The 25,203-nt window shown below is 40.1% G+C and overlaps 1 protein-coding gene and 1 long non-coding RNA gene across 2 annotated transcripts in view; both read right to left on the reverse strand.

Annotated features, from left to right (window-relative positions):
- Positions 1–25,203, reverse strand: part of LOC308482323 — a 176,466-nt gene that overhangs the window by 54,426 nt on the left and 96,837 nt on the right. The window lies entirely within an intron of this gene.
- On the reverse strand, positions 11,947–21,653 carry MCUR1 (mitochondrial calcium uniporter regulator 1). Its single transcript, XM_081013715.1, has 9 exons — positions 21,155–21,653; positions 20,253–20,369; positions 19,570–19,673; positions 18,722–18,823; positions 18,220–18,261; positions 16,699–16,770; positions 15,290–15,343; positions 12,610–12,724; positions 11,947–12,058 (listed from the first exon to the last, which is right to left on the reverse strand). Exons 1-9 carry the CDS (start codon positions 21,399–21,401, stop codon positions 12,003–12,005), a joined length of 909 nt encoding a protein of 302 aa, XP_080869841.1. The 5' UTR covers positions 21,402–21,653; the 3' UTR covers positions 11,947–12,002.

The following is a 25,203-nucleotide window of genomic DNA, read 5'->3' on the forward strand; positions in this document are numbered from 1 at the left end:
TTACAAAAGAGGTGGATCGGTCAAGGTGGTCCAGACCAGAACATAAGAAGAGGAGGCAAATGGATCATCTAATTCAGCTTCCTGTTCTCTCAGTGGTTGATCAGATGCCTGTGGGGAACCAGGAAGCAGAGCCTAAACACAAGTGCATTCTCTCCTCCAGCAGTTTTCATCAACTGGTATTCAGAAAGATACTGCCTCCAGCCTGCCTATACTTGCATGTTTCATAGATATTCTATTCAAAAGCAAAATGATAAACCATATGGAATCCTGAAGCCCCCATTGCCTGATTTGTAGTAGTAATCAACTTCCAAGTTAGTGACCACTTAAGCAGTGATGGGGAAATTGTGGCTCTCCAGATGTTGGCTGGTGATGATTGGAGTTTGAGTCCAATAACAGAGAGAGGGCAATGGTACCTACCCTAGGCAGAAAGCAAAGCTGACATTGTCTCTCACCAAGAAAGTCTATCCCAGCTTACATCCCATCTATCATAGCACAGTTTGTCATTCCTCCCAGATCGGAGAAGCAGGGTGTTCCTTAGGCTCAACAGAACAAAATCCCAACCACAGTTTAAATAACATTTTTTCCATTTGAAAAATGCTTCAGGTGTTCTGATATGCTTAATATTCTGTTAAAAAAGAAAAGAAAAGTCCTTTTGTGTAATGCCAAAGTTCTTTTGTTTCAAATGAGCATGCCTGGTCGTGTGTTTAGGACATACTGTATAGAGTTCTGAATATTCCACTCTGCCCCCTGAAACCCAGGCACTAAATTTACCTTCTGTAACTGCCAAAAACCTACTCAAGAGGAGGGCAGGCTATGTGCTTCTTTCTCTCATTATGCTTAGTAGGGAGAAGGGAATGTGCACCACACCTTCTGAACAACAACACTTCAACTGTTGTGAAAACTCTGTCAAAGATGCCTGGCGATCACAGATGGCGAGTCAGCTAGAAGTTAGGCAGGGTCTTGCACATCTGTAAACAACCCTTTTGCCTCACCCTACAAGCTACATTCTCACTCAAATCCTTTCAACTTTCAAAGTGTAAAATTTAAACAACTTTCCAGTACGGGATTGGCTTTGGTAGAATCATGTGCCTTGGTACATTATGCAAGATATTCTCCCTTCACTGCACAAGTACAATGCCAGCTTTGTGGCATGTCAGTGCAACAACACTGCATATTCCCAGCAACGATTCTTCACTCCTCACACCTTGTCAACAGATAAGAGGGGTAACAGTCAAGCTGGGGCTTGTACATATGATCATTTGTGTTGGGTCACTGTGCCCTGCTTTTGGGACCAGATTGCATGAGGCCCTGGTGTTCATTACTCTGCCATAGCAGGTGGAAGTGGCATTGGTGAAAGGAGGGTATTCTAAAGTAGGGATGGAGATCAACTTCCCATCATTGCTGACCATTGGCCATGCTGTTTGTGGATGATGGGAATTGTAGTCCAAGAACATGTAGTGTGCCACTGGTTTCCCACTCCTGTTCTAAATACTGGAATACCACTGGTTCTGTAGCCCAGATTTTCCCCATGATTATAACATGGTTCAAAGATAGGGTTCCACTTACCCCTACTTCCACATCACCCCCATTGTAGCTCATAACCTGACATACATGAATTTAACAAGAGAAGTTTCTCCAACTACTTTTCTTCCTGCTAGGAAAAAGCTGCAGCAGCGACATTTTTTATGGGCAAGGGTTCTAATCAAGACAAAACCACCATCCAATGCAGATTTTGAGCCCTAACTCCTTAAGCTGGAAATTCTGCAGCCTTCATCTTAAAAATCTTGATTGTTGTTGGACTCCAGTGGCATCACACTAAAGTTCAAATTCCCTGGGTGACCTTGAGCCAGTTACCGTATCTCAGATTAACCTTCCTCACATGATTGCTGTGAGGGTAAAATAGGGCTGGGAAGAGAACCACAAATGCTTCTTGATAAGGCAGCATATAATATAAATCTAATAAAGAAATACTTCTGAGATTGAAACTTTAATGCAGGAGCTCTGAACTTGAAAAATGGGATTGTGAATACATAAAATAACATTTTTTAAATAAAAAAATGTGAAAGTGGAAGTTTCCAAAAGGCAAACCATACAATTATCAGCTCTTAACCTTTTTTCTCTAATATGCTCAAGCAGTCTGTTGCACTAGACTGCCAGCAATTATAACTTGGGGAGAGAGACAAAAGGAACAAGCAATTTGATGTATAATGGTTATGTGTTTTTGGTGTGCTTTTATTCAGGACATCTGAATGGGCCCATATTCCAAAGACACATATGAAGCTGTCATTTCACTGATCTCTGCATGAGCATGTGCATATGCCAAACAGCAGTGTGGCAAGGAAGCTGTCGACAGAAATAAAGCAAAGGCCATTAAAAATGGCACTGGTATACCTTTATGCAAAAATCAAACTATTTCTCCAGGTGCATTATGTAAAGGTTCAATGCTATTCTAAAATATGTACAGTTAATGGCAGTCTGGCGCCTGCATGCTTCAATACTTTTATTGTCATGCAAGAGCATTAAGGACAGTATTGCTTTCATGCAGAATAAAAGACCACCTCTCTTAGAGATATCAGACTATTTTAACTAGGCTGCAAAAAAAATATTAAGTGCCTCTAATGAGCAGAGGGTTGCTTCCCCCTCCCCTTCTTGCAAATTTGAAGGACAGGGATGAAAGTATTTCTTAACACACTGTTGGGCTTCTTTTTAACGTTATCTAGAGCAAAGTAAGAAAAGAATACGTACAAAGAGCTCACAATGTCATAATTTTAATAGAAATTGAAAATCTTAGTAAATTCTCTTCAAGTTACTGTACTCCAGATTTAACAGTTTTTTAAATGGACGCACATCCTCATTTTTCTGCCTGGATGACACTTTTAATTTTGTCTTGTACATCCATCACTACTAGCCAGCTGATTTTCTAATTCTGATTTTCATAATGTTTCAGGAGGTTCCTGCTAAGGCTACAATCCTTTTCTTCCCTACCTCAAGAACTGCAACAAGCATTGCTTCTATTATAAATAATTATTAACAGCATTTACTGATGCTGTTAACAATTATGCAAATCTCCCTCTCCCTCATGCCTAGGCAGCATGGGAAATACTTGCGAAAGATTTTACATAACAACGTGGGAGGGAAGTAGGACCTGTGGTCCTTCAGATGTTGTTCAGCTACCAACTTCTATCCATCCCAGGCAGCATGACCAATGGTCATTTGGATCATTAAATCATTGTGTCATTAAATTCATATTCCCATCTGCAATCCAGAGCTTTGCAGTTGTAGGTGCTGATTCTACACTCCTGATTTAGTGCTTCTGAAGTGTGAGACTATCCCTTCCATGAAAGCAATGGTCTACAGTTTTCATGAATAATTTCTTTTCATTTTCATTTTGAAGAACACATCCCCTCCTTTGCCCCTCAAGCACTATGGTTCCTCCCTTACAGCAAGACTATTTTGATTATAGGAAGACTGGGAACAGAAATTAGCTTTCGCATTCCAGCTGCTATCCAGCTGTTAAAAATACAGAAGACTGGACAATACTACTTCCGACTGCCTAGTTGGTCACTATCCTCTGCAGATAAACTACTAAATTTTCAGGTTTCACAGGACACGCATGGAAAGACAGTTACATTTTGAACGTAAAACGTCATAAAGCAAGAAAAAATGTTTTGCATTTGCTCTCTCCGTTTAAAGAGTGATTATTTTTCTGAAGGTTACACTGTGATCTTTGAGGTGAGCTACATTTATAAATCAACATATATTTAACAATGCTGCTTCTCTTAGACCTGGCTTTGAAGTCTGCTTTTGCTTTCCCTTGCTCATCCAATAGGAAGACACACACAAACACTTAAAAGTCAACCAGCAGCCTGACCTAGAACAATAAACCCGCACCTCAGCCAAGTGACCCAGTTCTTCCATGTAATCACAAAGATTTCAGAGCTGGAAGGCAAACTGGTGAGCCCACAGAGTGAAAAATGATGCCCATTAAGATAATTAAAAACACTGTGTTCTTTTATCTCAGTTTTCCCACTCATTCCCTGCTTCTTTCATTAGCTTGCTAAAAAAATATTTTATTTTTTTTAAGTCCTGGTCTGTTCAAGAGGCTATCCTTCTTTGAAGAGCTTCTTACCATAACAGTTTGAAAATATTTCTGCCATCGCAAGTAGAAGAGTTTGGATTTGATATCCCGCTTTATCACTACCCAAAGGAGTCTCAAAGCGACTAACATTCTCCTTTCCCTTCCTCCCCCACAACAAACACTCTGTGAGGTGAGTGGAGCTGAGAGACTTCAAAGAAGTGTGACTAACCCAAGGTCACCCAGCAGCTGCATGTGGAGGAGCAGAGACACGAACCCGATTCCCCAGATTACGAGTCTATCGCTCTTAACCACTACACCACACTGGCTCTGGATCATAATCTGGATTCAAAATTCCATTCCATTCCATGCATCTGCCTAAAACAGGGAGGAGAACCATGTACACAATACTGAGATCTTTGGAGGAAAAATGGGATGTAAGTGTAACATACTGTAATTATCATCGAAGGCTGCTGACAACATCTTCTAAGCACAGTAAATAAAAATGTGTTTCATGATGTAATGTTAATTTTGAGTAGCTATATCGGAGTGGGGAAACGGACCAGTTGTTTAATTTCAATGTTGCATAGAACATATTGTTTTTTAGTCTTAACAGGAAAGCTGACCAACTACAATTGAATAGTGAGTGGAACTTGCATTACACGTCAGTTCCAAAATGCTGTGCTGTCATTCTATAATGGGTAAAGACCATCAACACACCGGATTTGCTAAACCGATCAGCGAATTGGCCCATCTGTTCTATTTTCGTGCCTCTACCAGTTGCCTTGGTTTCTTCTTTTCAGTAAAAACAAAAACTAAACTCTTTTATATAGAAAGTTTCTTTTCAGTGAAACCCCTGATTACATTACTGTATACAATTATCGATTTTGCCTACTAATCTGAAGATACATGTGCACATGAGATCCAGGTTTGTTTCTGGGAGCACATCCCTATCTCTTGTTTATTAATAAGACAGGCCCAACAAAAAGCTAAGTGAATACAAAAGAATCTAGACGCTGAATGTATTTGTCCCAAACTAGGAATTATTCTTGAAAGGCAACATAAAAATAGTTATAGTAAATACTTCTTGAAATATTCAATACGCAATTGATTTTCATTTCAGGATTATTGTTTTTACTCATGTGAAAGAGCTCAATGGTTAAAATACTTCCACTATTTCTACTGTCTCTAAATTCATGTTGTTATGCTGAGCTTGTACCAAGATTTTTCCGACTTGGTACACTTGCTTTATACCCTCCAACAATGGAATGATCTGGGCAGTTGTCCATGCTTTAGTAGCATCCAGGCTTTAGTACTGTAATGTGCTATTTATGGGAATGCTTTTTAAAAGGGTTCAGAAACTTTCAACTGTTCTAGAACATGGCAGCCGAGCTGTTGGCAGGAACTCACCATTGTGAATATATTATGCTAGTTTTAAAGAAACTGTGCTATTTCCAAGCCCAATTCAAGGTCTGGTTTTCACTACAGGCACCCTGAAGATCACTTATTCCTGCATGAACCTTGTATGGCAGCCAAAACAGTAAACAGGGAACCTTATTTGAATGCCTGTAGTGGTTAAGTGGGTGACCATCAGCTACTGGGCATTTTTTGCAGTTGTGCCCCACCTATTGAACTTTGGCAGGGAGATTTGCCTGACTGTTTTCTTCAGGTGACAGGGGAAGTCTTCTCTTTTCATCTGGCTTCCAATGTCTTCATCTGCTGGCTGAACGGAGTTTGTTTTTCTGGCACTACATTGGTCTGGTCAATTGCTTTTATGGGTCTGCTGCTTCATTCAGCATGTTTCTAGTTGGACTATTTGTTTTGTACTGTTATACTATATATTCTTGCGATCTCTGTGTTTGTTTGTTTTTGTATTTTTATTAAAGATTTTATTGATTTACAGAAGTATGTGTAATGTCTCTCTTTTGTATTTTTTCCATGTAACATTTTTTTCATTATTATTATTTTTTGTATTTTTATTGCAATCTCTGTGTTAAGTTTGGGGAAGGGTAGAAAGCACAGTAAACAGTTTCAGAACGAATGTGTGAAGAAATCCTGTTATCTGAATTAAGTTTTAATGGAAATTGTGCAATGTGCTCTGACATTTGTAACGTAATGTACATTGAAGTGTATTTGATGTTGGAGGGTTTCTGTCTGGTCTGATGAATGTAAGTTTAACTTGTCGCTTGGGGCCTTAACTGACAGCTTTGAGGAAGGGTTGGCATTAGAATTCTCAGTATGCAAAGTTTTGCATATTTTGATTGTTGGGGGCAGGTTTGGAATTTTCAGTTAGTGTGGTTGGCTGGAACTGGAGGGGCCAGAAGAAGTGCTGGTCAGCAGAGGAGAGTTGGGAGTTGTTGGTGCTTGTGGAGTCAGCCAGAAGAAGAAGATAGCAAAAGATGATTGGAGACGGAAGACCTAAGATGCACATGGAGTTGCTTGGTGGCCTATGACTTGCTGGGTATAGCTGAAGAGACTAAGCTGTTTTAGGCTGAAGAAACCAGAGAGAACCTGCAGTGCTTAGAGAAGTGAGAAGCAGTTTGGAGTATGGGTCACTGGTGTCTGGCAGTAGAAACACCAGAGGGATGACTACCACTTCCAGGGCAAGTACAGAAAGGCAAAGTTGCATTTCAATAGGTCAGTAAAGGGTTGGGGAAAGAGGCTTCCAGCAGAGCCCTCAGTTATAGTGTTGGTGAGGCTTGACTGGGGTGGAGGGGTGGGTAGAAAGGGCAATTTTTATAGGGTAACTAGCTGCTTCCTTAAAACCACCTTAGCTTAACATTAATAGTTGAATATAAGCTGTTGGCATATAAACTGACAGTAACAAGTTAACATAGTTCATACTCATTTAATGATACAGTACTATTTAAAATAGCCAGATAAGCTTGTCCTAACTTTGTAATAAACATACATACCTTTGTTAAATATAGCATTTGTATATGACAGGCTTTGTACTATGCTTGTACCCCGCAGTTACAAGGTTATTGGTAAGGGTTTAGCGGAAAGGAGAGAGTCTGAATGGTGGCAGTGGCACAGATTAAGTAGAACCATTCAACCAAGGGGGGGTGCTTTGTTATTACAGTGCAAGTCAATACTCGCCTTCCCTCCACAGAGTGTAGGAACATTTTCTCAGGCATTCCTGTCTTCAGTGTTACTATGGAAAATGCAAGTAATAGGTCAACAGAGTAATAATGTGCACTGCACAATATTCAATATGTTTGAATACACTATTCAGTTATACATCTTACTCTAGGGCTTGGTAATCCCTGACCAGTCACTATGCTGGCTGGAGTTGTTGAAGTCCATCAACATCTGAAGGACACAGGTTCCCCATGTCTGCCTTGCTTCATGTTTACCCAGTTTTCACAGTCCCATAGGCTTCTAATGAGGAGCACATCACTACTGAGCCAACAAGTTAACCAGTTTGGAAAATTTGATCCTTACTTTTATTTATTGCAATTTCCAATGCTTCAGTTTTTCAGAAAAACTTTCATATCCCACCATGTGCTTTAATTCAATTGAACTAAAATTGACCATAGATAGGATCTGCCAGATCAGATCTTGCACAATTTGCATTCATTACTCTTGCTCCAGCCCCTCTGCAGTTCTTGCATCTGAGCAAAAAGATAAACCTGGAGCACAAATGGAACACAAAGAGATAAAACTGGAGCGCTAAGTAAGAAGCTCCACACCAAATGGCAATTAGTCTATCTGCCCTTTCTGGAGGGGCGCTATTTTTCCTAGGTTAACTGTGAGCACCAGAGTTGGGGAAAGACTTCAACATCACATTTCCACGGCATCTCTCAGCTGCCCCACAACTGAGACAAATTAATAGTTTGTACTGAAAATTTAAATGGGAAGTTAAAAGGCTTGGGTTAAAAAAAAAAAATTCTTTGCTTTGCTCTCCTAAAATGAACATATGCATTAAAGAGGAATAGAAATCAACTTTATAGATTTCACCACAGCAAAAGTATGTAAACCTACATTATGCACACAAAGTGATGAGAATTCTATGGAGATATAGATACAAGGAATTTAAATTCCAAAATTAAATCAAGTCCAGCCTTTCCCAACCTGGTGTCCTCCAGATATTTTGGTGAGGCATCCCTTTCCTGGTAATTATTTTTGATTCAGATTTGTCATGGCCAATGGCTAGTACAATAAAAGTGGATTGGATTGGACAAAAAAAATTCTGTCATTCCTATAACTATTGGAGATGTTGACTGGGTCTGATGGATACTGTAATCCAAACGATCTGAAGGGCACTAAGTTGGGGAAGATACAGACAGTATATAATACTAAGGAAAAATACCACATTATCCTGAATAATATATTCATGTTTAAAAGTTTATTTCACAAAGAAATATTCTGGCATTAAGTCAATCCATGTTTCTAACCTTTGTCTCTCTCTCTCTCTATATATATATATATGTAGTATAATTCTCAAAACACAGGTTTAACCATTAAACATCTGTTTACTAAACCTGTGGTTTTCACACATGAACCTTACACACCATGTTGGAAAGTAAGAAACAATACATCAGGGCTTGGTAGCTGGATCTTTGCTTGCAATAAAGCTTGTTTAAATAAACAGAGAAAAGAAGCAACCTAAGTTGATTATCCAAACAAATAAACTTTTTGGGTCTATGTGGATTAAGGTGCTTTAGCATCAGCACAGAAAGCAAAGTATAGAAAAGGAGCGGGAAAGCACAGAGGATCTCATTAAAAATGCCAATGAAGCAATAAACTGTTATCCTTCCATCCCCATTTATATCTCAGAACCTCAATGCTTACTTGGGATCACAAGGTTCTGAAAGAAAATAAACATGATGCAGTCATCTAACACATACATACACCAAGACAGTGTCAAAGATAAAAATATTAATCTCCCCCACCCCTCTATACCAAAGTAAGCTTCTAATGTAATTCAGTACAGTATTCTAAAAATCAATGTAGAGCCCAGTGTTAAACATGGTTACTTGGAATTAGGTCTCACAAAATCCCCAAACTTCCATGGGACATCAGGGTGTGATTTTAAACATCTTGCTCAAAAGTACATTCCACTGAAATCAATGGGATATAATTCTAAACAGCTACATACAGGATCATAGGTACTGTTAAGCTTAAGTATGAAGGATTTATATTAACTAGAACTAAACTATAACCAAGTAAGTTTTTTAGGGTATCTTGGTCCAGGAAGATATCTGTTTACAAAATATTCTTTGCCACTGGTTTATATTAGATGGAATTTAGTTGGAAGTGCTTGTACAATATATCAGCTTACAATATAAAGAGGCTTTGGATCAGGTTGCAGTTATGTAATTATTTAAAAAAAAACATTGTGCATGCAGCATATTGGCAACAACAAAAAAGAGGTCAATATCTTCAGTGCTTACTTTTTTGGCATGTTGAATATTCACTCGTATTATTTAGCAAATCCTGCTTGGTTGCTATACAGTAACTAAACGGGGGGGGGGGGGGCATGTATTGAAGCAAACCAAGTATGTGACTTAAACTCTTTCTGGAGGCAGTACTAACATTTCAGTCACTGAAATGGGGATGGTTAAGCATAGAAAATGAGTGGTATTGGGAGGTGCCGCTACAGAAAGTCTGAAGAAGAACACTAAGTGCTTACTCCAGCAAACTCTTACGGCCCATTCCATGTATTTCCTTCTGTTCGGGGACGTACCTATTCTGTATTATTGTTGTTATTGTTATTTTATTAAATTTTTATGCCGCCCTATACCCGCAGGTCTCAGGGTGGTTCGCAGGCTAAAATCACAATATAAAAACATAGAATCAAAATAAAAACAAAAACAACCCAATAACTACCCCCCCAAAAAAACACATTTTAAAAGGGCACTGAACGTCAGTCACCCCAAGTCTGGTTAAAGAGGAAAGTTTCGGCCTGGCCCCTAAAGGTGTATAATGAAGGCACCAGGCGAACCTCCCTAGGGAGAGCATTCCGCAAACGGGGAGCCACTGCAGAAAAGGCCCATTTGCGTGTTTCCATCCTCTGGATCTCTCGTGGAGAATGCACATGAAGAAGGGCTTCAGAAGATGATCTCAGGGTCCAGGTAGGTTAATATGGAAGGAGGCGGTCCTTGAGGTATTGCGGTCCTGAGCCGTTTAAGGCTTTATAGGTCAAAATCAGGACTTGGGCCCAGAAACTAATTGGTAGCCAATGCAGTTGGACCAGGATCAGAGCAATATGCTCAAGCCATCTTGCCCCGGTGAGCAACCCGGCTGCTGAATTCTGCACTAACTGAAGTTTCCAAACCATTTTCAGAAGCAGCCCTACATATAACGCATTGCAGTAATCTAACACTAAGGTTACCAGAGAACTGAATTATTATTATTAATCATATTTTTAGTTGCTTTCCTCGCTAAACCAACTTTCAAAAAATTCTGGCAGTCTCTGCAGGCAGTTTATACACAAGCGTCTCTGGGTCAGAGCAATTATACGCAAGTCTGTTCTCCTAATCTCAGTGGAACTAATTTTCAGGTAAGTATTTGAGAACTGTGACCTAAAAAATATGTTCTAGCTGCAATTCCCAGTTCTACTACAATTTTTTTATTATTTAGAATGGCTTGCTCTAAAAAAGAAGGTTACATTCATCAGCCATTAGTCTACACATAGATAATCCTCAATAATAGCAACACTAGGAAGTACTTATTAATATTTTCAAACTGTTCAAGATACCTCACAAAATAAGACAATCATTCTAGTGAATTTTCCTACTACTGAGCTGCATCTGAGTTTGCTTTCATGCTCCACTGACCTCAACAGAACTTACTATTAATATGATTATCACTACTTTATACACTGCTTACTTGCCAAAATGCCTTCTAAGTGGTTTTAAGTAGATATGTATAAGACTGCACTATCTGCTTCTTATTTTCCCTCAATGAACTCTACCTTATTTTTCCTAAATTTTTGAATGGAGGTCACTCTCTTCTATCAACCAAGAAATTTTCAGTGCCTATATAAAAAGCTCATGTATCTCAGTGAGCTTTATTTTTTCCACTTTTATATCAAGGTAATGGCTAGCATGTGGTGGTTTCTAGTCTATCGTTTCTTTGGCATTTGCTTATGAACATGATATTTCTACATCTGCTCGTAAAACATTATTATTTGGACGGAATTTTACAACAGCAGACCACAATAAAACCTGTCAATCTATTAAAGTACAATAAAATATTTACAATGGGTGCGATTCAACTAACCAACCCCATCTGTGGAAGCCCTGTGCAAGGATTTTTGTTTGCACAATGGGGCTTTGCCCCCCTCTCCCTGTGATCCCCAAAATTGGTTCTGGGGAGACCAGGAGAATTCCCAAACCGTAAGTGTGTGGGGTGCATAGGGGGAGGCATTGTTCCATCTGGCAGACTGGAACAATTGCGCAGATAGAACGATTGGAAAAGTGTGATGTTGAATTCCACCCATAGTGTTTTATCAACACTAGTGGAAAGATAACTTGCAATTTAATTAAATAATTTTTCACCTCTGAAGGAATGGTGTCAAAAAGAATGCTTGTATTTTTTTCCTCCCTTGGTACTTGACATATAAAACCCTAGTACATTCTACTATAACTTATCATGCTTGATATGTTTATAACCTGACATTTTAGTTTTACAATAGCCCAGAGACACACAAAAATTTAGATGAGTGGGCTGTGATGTGCAAAATACAGTTGCCTGTGATTCCAGGCTATGTTTCTATCAGTATTTCAGTACTTACATTTGTTTTGAGGCACACTCTTTGGCTACATTCTGTAGTCTATAAACAAATAAATAGAATGGCAGTGACTCTGAAGTAAAGACTACATTATTTCAATAAAGTGACAATACTTTTTCGTAGGGTTGTGTTGTTGTTGTTTTTTTGGTAAGGCAAGACAGTACAAGTCCTTTCAAGAGGGATGCTTTGTTATATCCATAAACGGTAAAACCCCAGTGCGACTGTAAGGCATGTAAATACTGAACCTGGAAGAAAATAAGGGTGGAGAAGAAAGAATGCATATTGTCAGATTTTAATCCTTTTGAAAATGAAAGTCTGGGTAAAGAAAAGTATTTTTAACACTTAATCATTTTACTTGGATCTTGCCTGCACTGTTAGACAACATGGAAACCGATAGGATTTGCATGATTCAGGCTGGATCAAGGGGGCAGGGGCGAGATGGGGCACGTGCCCCTGGCAAAAGAGTCACGGGGCTTGCTGTGCCTGCTCTTATGTGTGTGCCCCCACCCTGGACTTTTCCTTGCACTAGTGTGGAAAGAAAATTAAAAGGGTCAGCGTGGTGTTGGCTTTCCAAGCTTTCCAGCTGCACACAACAGCAGCAAAAAATGCTAATATCCAGATACTAACAAGAGGTATCCATGTTCTAAAATCAATGGATACAACTCCACTAGATAATTAGTAACTCTTAGGCACCAAAAGCCGTCACACTTGATACAAAGAATATGAAACACGTGCATATGAGTACCAGACAACTGAGACAGTTACTAAGCATCTGCACCATGACAGAACTACATACCTGCTAAATATTTAATGGTGTCAAGTTTGTGCGATTCAAGCATTGTTTTCAGGCCTGCAACTTCAGTGTCTATTTTCCTGTACGTCTGTGTTAAAGCTCTATCCTGTTGTGCATGCTTTGAAAAAGGAAAAAGGGAACAATATCTCAATAGTTTAAACACTGTATTCACATCTCTAAAAAGCAATACAGTACTGTAACTTTTAACAGAGTGAGACCATCCAACAAAATGTTGCTCCCCCTTCAGCATTCCAGCTCCTCCATTGCATTCTCTCTCACCATGATCTTTTGTTCCCTCTCCCCAACATGCAGGCAGTATTCCATGCCCACTAAACATGCTCAGTCGTCTTTGGGCTGCTTCTGCAATTTCCCCCTCCCCAAAGCTCTTTTTTCTGATGAAGGCAAGGTTTTTATTTTCTGCAATACTCTGCCAGTTGCTTGTGTCCAACATTATATTATGGTTGGACACTTATTGATAGATTCTCTCCACTCCACTTGGGAATTAGCTTAAAAAGTCACTTCTGCTAAAACTATAATGCACACACAAACCTCACTTCCATGCTGTGCAGTAAGAAACAGGATTTATATCTCACCTTGCGGGATGGAAGCAATAGGCAATCAGGCCAGCAAAGCAAGAGCAAATCACTCTGCCGTTGCTTTACCAATGTGATCTACTCCTAGATGCCACTGCAGGAGTGAAGCCACTTCTACCACTCAACACTGAAGCTGACTGGCCTCACAAAACAGGGATAACACACACTGTTTTGCCAGCATGATAGTTAGAACAGGACCACTGAGGACTGTGAGCCAGGGAAAGTCCAGTATGGCAGAGTATCTTTAGCCAATGGGTCAGAGGCTCCCCCTGCTCCACTATATAGCTTGTGTGCCTAACCTAGTAGTATCATCCAATTAGCTTTCTCGGAGAATACCCAAAAAACAAAATAAGAACCTAAGCAGTTAAAATGTTTCTATATATGGATGGAGTAACACCCCCACCCCAATGTGAATGTTGCTGTTATAGCAAGAGCACTTTTTAAGGGGAAGGGCTGTAGCTGATGGATGGAGGTGCATGTTACACATGGGGAAATGCCCCCGCTTCAACCTCCACTATCTCCAAGCTGAGCTGAAAAAAGATTCTCTGGGCAGGTTTAAAGGTTACACTTTTATGAATGTTTCATCTGCACAAGCATTCTAGCTTTCACCCTTCCTTTTACACTGTTCTAGGGGTTCTCTCAATCCCTGCAAGCCAATTTTTTTGGGGGAAGGGAATGCAGGAGGAGAAGTGGGGAAACCCTGCTGTGTAAGTTTGTGTGCACAGCTTCCACTGGCGGGGCACCTTAGGCAAATCTCACCTTCTGTCTGAAACAGATGCAGTAGATCATTTATTTATGGCTGCAATTTTAAGTCATTTGTTTTGGACGTAATCTCTTTTAATCTCAAATGGGACATACTTCAGAGTAAATGTAATTAAAACTGAACCTGCATGCTTAGATTTTTAAAGAAAAAATGTGTTTTTTTTAAATTTTCATTGTTGGCTAGTTTGATTGTAATAAATGCTTCCTACACGCAAATACTGAACAAGCAGAAACAAGCCCAATTTGATTTATTTTCACAGACATAAAAGCACCCTTTCCACATACTTAAAGCATCTCATGTTCAAACAGAGACAGTGCCAAGTAAAGCACACTATCTGCAATTATGCCTCCTTCTATATGCCCCCAAAGGCTCAGTAAATGCAAAAGGAACGATGGTGGTGTTATTCAGGCTACAGGTAGCTCCCAAGAGGAAAAAGTTAGAATTGTAAACAGCGCATTGAGGCTAAGCCACTGACAACAGAAGCACACCAGATGGCTTATGCTTTTTCTCTATTCATATCTCAAACATGGCTACTTCAAATAATTATATATTTCATTGGGATCATTTATAGAATTCAGGGTAAGTGTGTAGTTAGGTGACTAGCCACATTCACTTCAAATATTTTTTACTAGAAACTCTCAAAAATCTGTGAGGTTTTCATTCATATTGCTAGTGGATATGCCGTATTTCCGTGTATAAGACTAGATTTTTTTTCTTAAAAAACAATGTCCAAAATTTGGGGGCGTCTTATACATGGGGGCCATCTCCCCCCATTTTCTTAAATTGGAGTCCCCCAAAATAGGGGGCATCTTATACATGGGGGCGTCTTATAGAAGGAAAAATACAGTATGTTTGTATTATGAATTAATCTGGTGAGTTAAAATATACTTGAACATGTACAGTACTGCACTAACTTACTGGGCTTAATTCACAAGCAAATACTTAAGATATTATCCAAATCCAAAATTCTGAAATATACAAAAAAATTAAGGCTGACTGTGCATAAAATTAATCTTCCAGTTTTGCATGCTTCAAACCCATCTAAGCTTCATGTTTCATATTGAGTTGAATCCAGCATAGACCTAGGAGAAGTCCATTCTGCTCACACACCAGCAGCGCTGGATTCAACCCATTGTGCTTACATGGTTTTAATAGCAATTCAATATCGAACTTTAAGCACCAGTTAACTGCCATTTTGCACTTATTTCTACTTCTACCACATGGATATTTAAATGCCATTCCCATAATGGTGGTATGCATGTAAGCCTATACAACAGATGTGAAGAGGACTATTACCCGGATCGAGCATTAAGTTCATCGTTCTTACCAATTCCACTACTTCTGTTCTCATTTTCAACTGTTTCCTCTCATTAAGCGAATACTGAAATTTAAGAACAATGGATTACCTTCCGTGTAAAATAACCAACACCTTTCATTCATGCGCATCTATGAATGTTAACCCACCTTCCAGTATTACTGAAACAACTTCTACTGCTCATTGCAATATAGCTCAGTTGGTTAGAGCATGGTGCTGATAATGCCAAGGTTGTAGATTTGATCTCTGTATGGCTCAGCTGCATATTCCTGCATTGCAGGGGGTTCGACTAGATGATCCTTAGGGTCCCTTCCAACTCTACAATTCTCTGATTCTTTTGTGTCGGGGTAGATAACCTTTTCCAGAGCAAGGACCATGTTCCCTTGTTGCAAACCTTCCAGGACTCACATGACAAAGGTGGCATGGCCAAAGGCAAAAGCGGGCAGGGCAACAGGTGTTTTGCTTTTTTATACAGTAAGCTACCTCCCAGCTGTACAAAAATCCGAAGTTTATATTTACACACACCTCCATCCAGAGAAGCAAGAAGACCTAAAGTTAAAGGACACAATCTAGCCAGGCAAAAGTACTTGAGGAGGGCTGCTGACGAGAGATATGGCGGAGGGCGGGGGGAGAAGAGGGGCATTGTCTGGACAGAGTTCAATGGGCCAGATGAAGAGGTCTGGAAGGCTGCATTTGACCCTGTGTGTGTTTCTCTACCCCCATGTGATGGCCATGCAAACATAGCAAGTTAACCATCACCCAAAATATCAGCTGTTGAGATTTAACATTCAACGCTTACAAACCTACAATGAATTACAAATGCTCCTCAATACGTGCCAGAGGTTATTTTTGGACGTTGCTTGTTATGAAGCATTTACAGGATGGCAAAAGACAAGTTTTCTTATAAAAAAAATGCAGTACTGACAGAGTTCAGTGTTACGAAACACTCATCAAGATCCTAAAGTGTAAACACGTCAATTTTTTAAAATATTTTGCTAGAGATTGACATTCTACAAACGAATCTTGTTTTAAATCCAGCATTATGTCTAATCACTCTACACTACACCACCATTCCCACAGATGACTGCTGTAATTCTTAAGGCAAAAAGGCTAACAGATTAAAAATAATACTTTGCCTAAAGTTAAACTATACAGCATGACAGTTTCTGAACAACCAGTGTGGTGTAATGGTTAGTGTTGGACTATGACCTGGGAGACCAGGGTTCAAATTCCTACTCAGCCATGAAGCTGATTCGGTGACCTTGGGTCAATTGCTGTCACCCTAACCCTACCTCACAGGGTTGTTGTGAAGATAAAATGTGTGCAAGGAGGTGACCATGTACACCTCCTTTGAGCTCCTTGGTGGAAAAAATGGGACATAAATATAATACATAAATAAATCTTAAAGAAAGACTACATACCAATTCTTTTGTTCTGCTCTTTTCCAAGTTGAAATCTAGCTTGCTGTCTGTACGAACTTTGGAAACTTCATCCTACAGAATGATTAAACAATAAATAGACATACAAATTCTTAATTTCTTAAGTAAAGCACTACTGCTTTCAGCTGTCCATCATTGCCTACACTGGTTTATTTCAGATGTTTGGGAGCAGGGGGGGAATTCAGCCCTACCAAGCTCTTTCTGCAACTGAACTCCCACAATACCAAGGACAGCAAAAGTGCCTAACTGGGAACTATACTCAAATGTTTATAAAGATTATGGGTGACTCTAGATCCTGGTATCAATACAGCTAGTCAGGGTCTATCTAACAAAAAGTCATCCAACTTTAAAAATTAGCTGCCATAATTCTGAGCTCAAAACACAGTGACTGCAGCTATTATACAACTTCCTGTTACCTCAGTTACAGAAACACCAGTCAGCGAGTTACTTATTTAGCAGCTATAAATGGTTCAGCTCAGTGAGATGGTATTTTATAGATTAACACCTAAACAATGGTTCCAACAAACCGACAATGCCACCATAAAAGGTGCACAACATACTACACATAAACAGGAGTTCATGAAATTCCACTGTTTTATACAATTAAAGTGTTTTCATTACCAAGAAAAAACCATTTTGTCCCCAAAAGGGGATACAGGCTACATTGAGAACTTAACTGAAGAAAGTGGTGTGACAAGAGCAGAGCAATAATACTGCAAGGAAGACAAAGAAGTGAACTAAAAGAGGGCAAGGGAGCACATCCAAAGGGCATCCCTTCATGCACATGCTTGTCTCAAGAAAGATGGTTGCTATTGCCATGCTCTACCTCTCAACAATAACTACCCCAAACCTCAGGCCACAGGACTGCATGTGTCTAGGTATTGAGAGAATTAGCTCTGTTTTATTGCGCTTTAAAATCCATTTCATTAGGCTTTTAGTTCTTTTATGATCCATTATCCTGTTTTTGTTGTATTATACTTTAAAAACAGCAATCAAAACCTTATGTAAACTGCTCTGAAAGGTCTGGTCTGAAAATCAGTATAAAAACACTATAAATAGAGATACTGCTGAAGTTCACCAGCCTCAGGCCCAGAAAGAAGCTTGGGTTAGTCTCAAAGGGAGAGACACGTATTATGAACCCAACTTTTCCAGCTTGGATTAACAGGCAAGCCAGATAAGATTTTTTCCATTTCGTATGTTGGCTCAAAAGAAAGCAGTTACGATGGGTCATAAGCCCATCCCCTGCAGTCGTCTTTTATGTGGTTCAGTTTTCTAGACTAATGCTGTACATAGGTGTCCCCCAGGAGAAAAATCCTGAATCTAGCATTGTGCGTGTGTTGTGCTCCTTCCTGGATTACCAGGTAGCTAGTCGAGAACATCACCTTTGACACTTGTTCAAAAGCAGTGGTAGTCTTAAAATATCTTCTTACAGAAAGATCAGACATCGTTAACTAGAATACTATGTTCAGTGTAGTTATATTATTCAAGTCCAAAAAATCTTACCATTACTTGCTTTCTTAGCTGGTAAAGTTGAAGTTTTATTTTCTTTTTTATTTTTGCATTAAAAAGAGAGAGAATACATGTTAAAACTACGTAAGTACAAGATACAAAAATATTGATGCATGCATATTGGTTGTTTTGATGTTACAGAGGGACTAAGCAAGTGGAGACTTTGGAATTCCAAAGATAATATCTCCAACATCAGTGAACAACTTTGCCTATTTGCAAGGATTGGGTTCAACTCACTTTCTCTACATTGTACCCAATAAGTTGTTCCTGTTAAATTCAAAAGCCATCTCCACATACTGGTTTCCATTCTTGCTTTTACTGTGATATTTCCTCTTTCAAACATCCCAAATTCTTTACTAAATCGAAGGTTAATTAAAATGCAGTAACTACAATATTTCCCCTTACTGCTAGGTGTGGGTTGAGGGGGTTCACAATCTTATCCAATGCATGTTGGATAAATAAACCTGGATGTTTTACCAAGGATGTTTGCCTTTACCTCATTTTCTGCTCGAAGTGCTGAAAATTCACTCTTTTCCAAAATAATCATGTCTTTTTTCACTCCACCAATATGAGACATTATCTGCTGAAGAGCAATTTCCTTTAAAAGAAAAAAGTTAATTCAGTCTAGTATCACCAATGCCAATAAGATGTTTTCCTCTACAGCAAATCTTTCAACTAGTACTCCAGAAATTTTGCTCTGTCTGAAGGTTCATCCAGCACCCAACCAAACTCAAAAAGAGCCCTGTTTTTTTCCATTCTTCCCAACTAATGTTCAGAGGAAGAGAAGGATGGGGATAATACGGGTGGAAAGGTAGAAATTTTACTGTGCAGTAGCATCTAGACCATATTGCACAATGCACTAGGTCAGGGGTGGGGAACCTGTGGCCCTTCAGATGTCCATTGTTCCTCATCATTGTCCATGCTAGCTGAGGCTGATTGGAGCTTGAATCCAACACTATCCAGAAAGCTACAGGTTACTTGCACTCAAGCAGTCTATTCAGTTCATGCATTAAAATTTTTACATCAGTAGCCAGACCATACACTGGTGTTTCTGAGGAGACCAATGATCAAACCCCTCAGGGGATCCACAGCTGCTGGCATCCCACCCTGAAACCACCCCTTTCCAAGGGTCACTGCAGGCTACTGCTGTCAGAATCTTATTGCCTGACTGGGTGTAGTGCAGCAAAGGTAAGGGGGTTTAGCACTGGACAGAAAATGAAGTAATATCAAACTATTAGAAAGGACATATCGTAATTGCTAACAACAAAGGGATTTGTTTTTGCTCCAGCTTTTAAAACAGCAATTAACAATAAATATTTAAGAAATTTCCACATTCATTTATACCTGTTGCACTTTTGTGACCATGTCCTTGTATATCACATTCATGTTGTTATTTATGATGTTTATTAAAGCAGACACAATAATCTCAGACTGCTGAGTAGTGAATCCTAGAATACAGAATATTGCAAAATTCAGAAACCTCTATATGTTGCTAAACATTAGCTATATACATTTCATATATAACATAACATTCACATAAACAAAGGCTGCTGTAGGAATTGTTTACAGAACAGCCTCAAGTTTAAAATGGAAGATTGTAGCTTCTTTAGAGCCTCTATGAAGATCTGGTGTCCTATACAAGTGTACATATCTAACAGCATAATATCATGGACATGTACTCAGAAGTCCCCCATTAGCAGGGGTTTAGGAATGCAGTATAAATAAATCTAGTCCTCCAAAGAGTTTTGCAATATTGGAACATGAGGAAAATTCAACAGTTTCACAAAAATTACATAAAAGTACTGGCACAGACAGAAGAGGAAAATACAGTTTTTGCATGGAAACATTTTTGTGAAGTCACCAGATTTCATTCAGTTAGAGCTAATGCCCACAATCAGAACATGCATAGAAAGTGACTGCACTTTTGATTGAAGAGAAACAGATTTTTTTGCGGGGGGGGGGGAATCCACAGTTACTCATATCAATGTTTACAATTTACATATTAACAATCACTGCAAAAGAATTACCATTTTCTTCTAGAAGGCATACAAAGGCATGGGTGTCAAAATAAAGCTTCCTGTTTCCTGATGGGGGAAAACTACTCTTGTTTTCAAGTTGTGGATATGATGCATGGATATTCACATCTAATTTTTTAAAAAAGGAAAATGCATAAAAGTAGTTAAGAGTCAACAGTAGAACAATAGCATACTGATATATGCAATTTACAAATCCCTCCCCTGGTTTACCGAACAAGTCTACAGGATCCAACCCCAACCCCACCACAAACACCCAACATGGGCAGGGCTGGATTTAGGTTTGATGAGGCCCTAAGCTACTGAAGGTAATGGGGCCCTTTATATGTCCAGCTGTCCTTTGTCAACAACAAATTGTCGCTGTTTTTTGTGTTGAATTTCTTAAATTACTTACATCATAGGAGCCTACACAACAACAACAACAACAATTTATTATTTATACACCCCCCCAAATCTGGCTGGGTTTCCCCAGCCACTCTGGGGAAACCCAGAAAACACTGTTTTCTGTATGTAGAAAACACTGTATGGGAAAACACTGTTGCTGTATGTAGGCTTTGCTTTTTATCTTATATTTTGGAAATGTACATCCAGATTTTTTTTCCTTCAAATTTTGTTGGGATCCCCCGATAGAGTGGGCCCTAAGATATAGCTTCTTTAGCTTATACAGTACGTAAATCCGGCACTGGATGGGCAACAGGGCCCTGAAACCAAAACACATTTCACAAACATTTACGTATTTTATTCTCCAAGTAAGCAGGGGCGGCGCTCAAGAGGCAAACGTTTCTCTCGAGTTTGACAGCAGCCCTGAAAACCGAGTCGCAGAAGCCGCCGTGAAGCCCCAGCCTCGCCCCTTCCCCTTCCCCTCCGCTCCGGGCTGGCCTTTCAACCGCTCTCACCTCGTGCCCCAGCGGCTGGGCACCGGCCCCCCGCGCCCAAGCTGAGGAAGCGAAGCCCCGCGCCGCCGCCCCGCCCGAGTCCCGGCGCGAGGGAGCCGGTGCGCTTCCAGTCTCCTAGGCAACGGCGGGAGCGGGCGGGGCCCGGCAGGAACGGGAGGAGGACGAAGCCGCCCGGCCCTCGCGGAGCCAAAAAGCCCTTCCTCCCGCTCTTCACCGCCGCGGCGGCCGCGGCCTGACCCCTGACCATCACCCCGCTTCGCCTCCCGCTCGAGGTCAAGGCCTAAGGGCTGCTTCGCCTTGGTCGTTTCGTAGCCGCGTCATTCCCTCCGTCTGGCTGCCCAACCCAGCGGCGCAGTGGTTCCGGCACAAACATGTTCCGCCCTCCTCGCCCGCCGCAGCTCCGCGGGAGGAGACGGGCTCTTTTCGGAGGGTGCTGATAAGGCGCCGCCACCCACTTCAAGTGGTGCTGCTTCTGTGACACACGCCGCTCCTCGCAGGGGTGGAGACTGGGAGGAGGAGGAGGGAGGCGGTTGCTCAGCTCCCTCAGCCTCGCGGACAGAGGTTGACGTTTGCCAGGGAGAAAACTAACCCGCTGGGGCGTCCGCGGGAATATGTGCAAGTCCTGTTCCCATGACCTTTAATGGGGGGACAGCAAGGCTTAAACCTTTCCAGAAGGGAAAACGGACGGCCACTGTCTTCTCGGTTTGTTTCGTCTGCTCTCCCCTTTCAGGGTTTTTCGTATACAGTGCTTTTTTTCTAGGGAGACGCATACCCCTAAACATTTTGTGAATCTAAGTTTGGCCCCATTGAGGGGCAGTATTTCCATATGAGTAGGGAAAATGAGAGTACCCCTAAACATTTTTTTAGGGGGGGGGAATGCACTCTCTCTGTGTGTATAAAAAAAATTATTTGTGATTTTCAGTTATATATGTGTCCATATTTATAGACACACAGACAAGAACACACAGTCTACAGAAGTAACTTCTGGGTTCAGTTTTAAACATTGGGGAGAAGTGAATTGCTGCAAAAGGTGGCAACGAGGATGGGAGTTTATGATCTTTCTTACTCAATCTTATTTCATACCGCAAACATGACCCCTGTATATTGCAAAGGTAAAAAGATATGCACAGGTGTGAGGAAGAATCGGTTTATTGTCTCTTTAGCATATTGAAATAATTAAAACATTTTTTTTTAAAAAATTGTGATTTTCAGTTATATACATTTCAATAGTTTTACAGTCATTTTAACAGTTCCATACTCGACTACCTTCCTCCTCTTTCTGCAGTTCCTTAAATTTATATTTATCATTTCCTGCATATTCTAAATTAACTTATTCTTTTATTCATCTACTTTATTTACTCTCATGAAGCAGCAGGTTGTTGCAGTAATCCTGCCAATGTCCTTATCTGTTTACAATTTATTTGTATATATTCAATTAAAACATTTCTCAAGACCATTAAGTAATGGCAGTAACTTTTGATATGTATGAGTTTTCATGCAGTTTTCTTTTTAGTCTGAGCCTTTTACTAGATGTTAGAAGATTTCCTTTGATATTTAGTCTTCAAGGGGGCCACTAGGGGGCGCATTGGAAGATGGCCGACAATACCATCTCTCCGACCCACACGGGGTAATTAAGAGGCTGTTATGGGAGTAGGCAGCCTCCCTTGTTGCCCCAAGGAAATGGGGAACACTGCCCTTGCCTGCTGTGCCCATAAATCACCCCCTAATTCGAAAGAAGGGGGTGAGGGCCCTAGGCAGAATGCCCCCGTGTGGACCTCGGCTCTCCTGGACGCTGTCTCTGATCGCACACTAGTTGCAGCAATTTGGAATAATTAATTACAAAAGAAGCAAATGCACATATTTCAAGTGAAGAAGGGGAGTGAAGTCTGCTAATTTAAGTGACCTCTGCGAAAGAAGACGACAGGCTGGAGAAACAGGAATATTTTTACGATGAAGATACACCAAAGGCGGGGTATGTTGACAACGGGGCTGAATGGGGGGGGGGACCTTTTTTACTTTCCTTCTATGTGATTTACAAGAACCCCTCCTCATTAGAACCGTCGGTTGAACTGACCCAAGCAGGATGATTAAGGTCTGTGTGGAGATAAACTTTAACCAAAAGTATGCTTTATGGAGACCGAGAAGCAATAAGAGCTTTTGGGAATGGCGCAGCAATTAATTCGGAGTCACCATCTTGCCAAAGGATTTATAGCCGGGAGGAAGAACGGATTTGTTTTCAGACTGCATTCCTAGTGAATCTCCTCAGAGGTTTTGAGAAAGGAGGCAGATTGGTGAAGATTAATGACGCTTAAGACTGTTTTGATGTATGGAAGTGATGTCATATGGAAAATGTCTGGATATGGCTACTGGATAAAAAAAATAATATCCACGCAGGATTACAAACTGTTCTAACCAGCTTGCGGAGACTATCAGAGGTCACAAAGAGAAAGGAAAAATATATGAAAATAACAACAAGAGATGTGGAAAAATAATAAGAAAGGACTGGATAGTACTGTGAACATCATAAGGTTAGATTTGTGGACATTAAAACAGCAGTAAGAAGCAAGAAGTTGATTGGATCCCTTCGGAACTTGAAATATGGGTACCCCCAACAAAAATTTAAAATTCGGCTGTGTAATTTGGTTTGATTTGCTGTGATTGGTCGGTTAATAAAAAAATATTCTTATAAGAAAAAAGAAAAAAGATATTTAGTCTTCAAAGAATCACTCACTGCTTGTGACTATAAAAAAGACATTTGCAAAGATTGAAGCTCACATCATCTGCATGCTCTCAGATTGGCAGGCGCAAATTCTACCACTGAACCACCAATGCGCTGCATGCTCTCAGATTGTATGCAAGACAGAGATGACAAACACAACAGCAACATAAGACGGCCAATGTTTCTTTGGACTTGTGACAGGCAAAAGTTAAACAGGTGAAACTTTTCCAGGAAGGGAAATCTCAATCTGCTGAATTTCTATCATGCAGAAAAAAGGGGAAACTTACTGTTTTGTTTATTGAATTTATATCCCACCCTTCCTCCCCAATGTAAAATGTAATAATTATAAAGAGAACTTCAAATTCTGATTCATTATAATGATCACTATCCATATTATCAATTGAAATACAATGTGAAGGCCAGTCCTGCTATGCAGCAAGTTGAAACAGTTTGCTTTAGGCAACACTTCTCTATTGTTCAGGAGTCTAAATAGTATATTAAGACTTTTTAGATTATTGACCTTTTTGAGGAGGGAGGCATTTGGGTTCTGCTTTTGAGCACATACATTGCTCTCTTGAATAGTGGACTTAACTAAATTGGTGGTGAGTACCAAGAGGTTCACTGTGTTGGCCCTGATTGTCGCTGGTGGACATCAGGATTATAGTAAAAACAAGGGAGATCCTGCAAGCCTGAATTCTGCCCACCCCAGCTTTCAGGAATATAGCACAGATGAAATATTTGTAGTGGAAACGTACCAGATACAATTGTTTTTCCAAGGGAAGAGACAAGTGAAGAGAACAAAACCTAGTGGATTTGGCTCTAATCTGTCTTGTGTAAGCATTCAGTTGTTTCAAAACTTTCCCACCTTCCTCAGAAAGAATGTTTATATGCTGTCTCTCTGCTGCTTCTCCCTTCTCAACACATACTGTTATACTGGTTGTAACAAACAGGTTTTCCACATGGTATTCCGTAAAGAAAACTGATGCTTCATGAAGTAACTCACTTGTGAACCAAGTATGGAATATATATGGTTTGCTATCATTCCACCCATAGATGGCAGCAGTTTCTTACAAAGCTGTCTCCTAAGGCTATTTCAGGTCAATGAATGTTTTGGACACAAAAAGTCAAACATTGAGAGGAAATTTCTAAATTGTAGCTTCTCACCTGAAACTGGTGTTCCATCGGTTCACATCACTTACTGGGCTGTCCAAGCAGATCTTTATCCTGCTCACATTTCATATATAGATTAACAAATGCTGCATAACCTCACCGCATAATTTTCCTAATTGCTACCATTACCCAATAGTATGGTAAACCTCCTGGTTTTCCT

This window comes from Podarcis pityusensis (assembly GCF_964106645.2).
Source record: "Podarcis pityusensis genome assembly, chromosome: 7".
Lineage (NCBI taxonomy): Eukaryota > Metazoa > Chordata > Lepidosauria > Squamata > Lacertidae > Podarcis > Podarcis pityusensis.